Genomic DNA, 1905 nt, shown 5'->3' with positions numbered 1-1905 from the left:
GTTTCTGAGGCTGGAGAGATGGCACAGCAGTCAAGAGCGTGTTCTGCTCTTCCAGAGAACTGTAAGTCAGTTCAGAGTCGGTCCCCAGCATAGACACATATACACACACGGATAAAATTAATTAATTTTTTAAGATTTAAAAATTGGTGTTTGAATTAAAAGACCAATTTTCATTTAAAAATTTTTTTGACTTGGGATTAAGACAGAATTTCCAACAATTTCTGAAATGTCCATAAATACAGTTCTGCCCATGTAAGGTAGCATTCTTGGCACCAACAATTATAAAATCAAGGCATTAATCAGCCTGGAAAAGCGCTAAATGTGGCCAGTGACCCGCAGAATTAAATATTCAGAGAGGGGTTCAGTCTTTGTATAAAAGTAAATAAAAACACCCATTTTTTTATTGCCCAAATTTGCTTTATCCTTTGTAAATGACAAACTTTTGTTTACCAAAAACTGTTTCAAAATAAAATTCTCAAATCTGCTGCCATCGTGGTCCAGGGGTCGGGTTGCTGGGCTCATTCAGACTCTAAGCCTCTGGCGGCTTCATGGCGAGTCGCATCCCTGGAACGGAACCTCCGGGCTGCGGGCTGTGGGCTGCGTAGCCTCGTTGGCAGAGAGAGATCTAAAGTCGCAGGCCTACAACCGGGGCTCGCATGTAGAAGTCAGCTCCCCGGCCTTACGCTCTACAAACCTCTGAGTGGCTCCTTGTCTTTGTTCTCTGCAGAAATGGGAAAGTTCATGAGACCCGGGAAAGTGGTGCTGGTCCTGGCCGGACGCTACTCCAGACGCAAAGCTGTCATCGTGAAGAACATTGACAATGGCACCTCGGACCGCCCTTACAGCCGTGCCCTGGTAGCTGGAATTGACTGCTACCCCCAAAAAGTGACAGCTGCCATGGGCAAGAAAATCTCCAAGCGATCCAAGATCAAGTCCATTGCGAAAGTTTATAACTACAACCACCTCATACCCACAAGGCACTCTGTGGATATTCTCTTGGACAAGACGGCTGTCAACAAGGATGTGTTCAGGGACCCGGCTTTAAAACACAAGGCCAGGCAAGAGGCCAAGGTCAAGCTTGAGGAGCAATACAAGACAGGGAAGAACAAAGGGTTTTTCCAGAAGCTTCGCTTTTAAGCTCATTTTTGTTTTCATCATTAAAAAATAAATAAATAGGTAAATAGGTAAATAAATAGGTAAATAAATAAATTAAATTCTCTATAGTTTATTACTAGTGTTTAGTTTCTATACCTGCTTTATAAATCCATATACCAGGTGAGTCATAAAAATGTCTTGGACAGGGCCAGAGAGGTAGTTCAGTGGCTAAGAGCATTGGCTGTTCTTCCAGAGGCCCAAACACAGTCCCCAGCACCTACATAATGACTCACACCACCTATAACTTCAGTTCCAGGGGATCCAACACCCTCTTCTGGACATTACAGATACCAGGCACCCAAGTGGTGCACAGACAGACATCCATGCAGGCAAAACACTCACACACAATAAAAATCTCATAAATAAATGAATATGTTAAAATGTAAAAGACCATAGTCAAAAAAGGTGTAGGAAGCCTGGCCAACACCACAGCTGGCTGTGCAAGAATCCCTTGCACTGTTGCTCCTCACCCACCCTGACACCCATGACTCTGTCCTTTAGATCTCAGCTAAGCACCCTTCTCACCAAGCCCCACCGCATCCCCAGTCCCAACCCCTGTGCACATGGTGGCCCTCGCCCTGCTACACCCCCAGTATTCCACATCCTCTTGTCTCTGCACTGGAGTAGTGAACTAGGGAGAAATGTCCACTGGCTTATCCTGATCCCCGTAGTGCCCCAGCACAGGGCACTGTAGTGTCTAACACATGCTAACACTCTGTTCTAGCTCAGGAATGGGCTGAGTGTCACCAG

At 45.4% G+C, this 1905-nt stretch overlaps 1 protein-coding gene across 2 annotated transcripts; it reads left to right on the top strand.

Moving 5' to 3' along the window:
* Positions 1–729: 729 nt before the first annotated feature.
* LOC110310931 (large ribosomal subunit protein eL27-like) lies at positions 730–1137 on the top strand. Of its 2 annotated transcripts, XM_085831488.1 has the most exons (2): positions 730–823; positions 887–1137. In XM_085831488.1, exons 1-2 carry the CDS (start codon positions 730–732, stop codon positions 1135–1137), a joined length of 345 nt encoding a protein of 114 aa, XP_085687614.1. The 2 variants fall into 2 exon arrangements, with proteins under 2 accessions (XP_085687614.1, XP_085687613.1); XM_085831487.1 differs by having other exon boundaries at positions 730–1137.
* The last annotated feature ends 768 nt before the right edge of the window (positions 1138–1905 follow it).

Source organism: Mus caroli, unplaced genomic scaffold, assembly GCF_978045245.1.
Source record: "Mus caroli unplaced genomic scaffold, Mus_caroli_1 scaffold_16, whole genome shotgun sequence".
NCBI classification, from domain to species: Eukaryota; Metazoa; Chordata; class Mammalia; order Rodentia; family Muridae; genus Mus; species Mus caroli.
Note: the sequence above shows the minus strand (reverse complement) of the source record. Positions and strands in the feature narration are given on the sequence as shown.

Bases quoted from the DNA above. Each gene is read 5' to 3' on its own strand.
- LOC110310931 (XM_085831487.1), top strand. From the start codon at position 730: ATGGGAAAGTTCATGAGACCCGGGAAAGTGGTGCTGGTCCTGGCCGGA.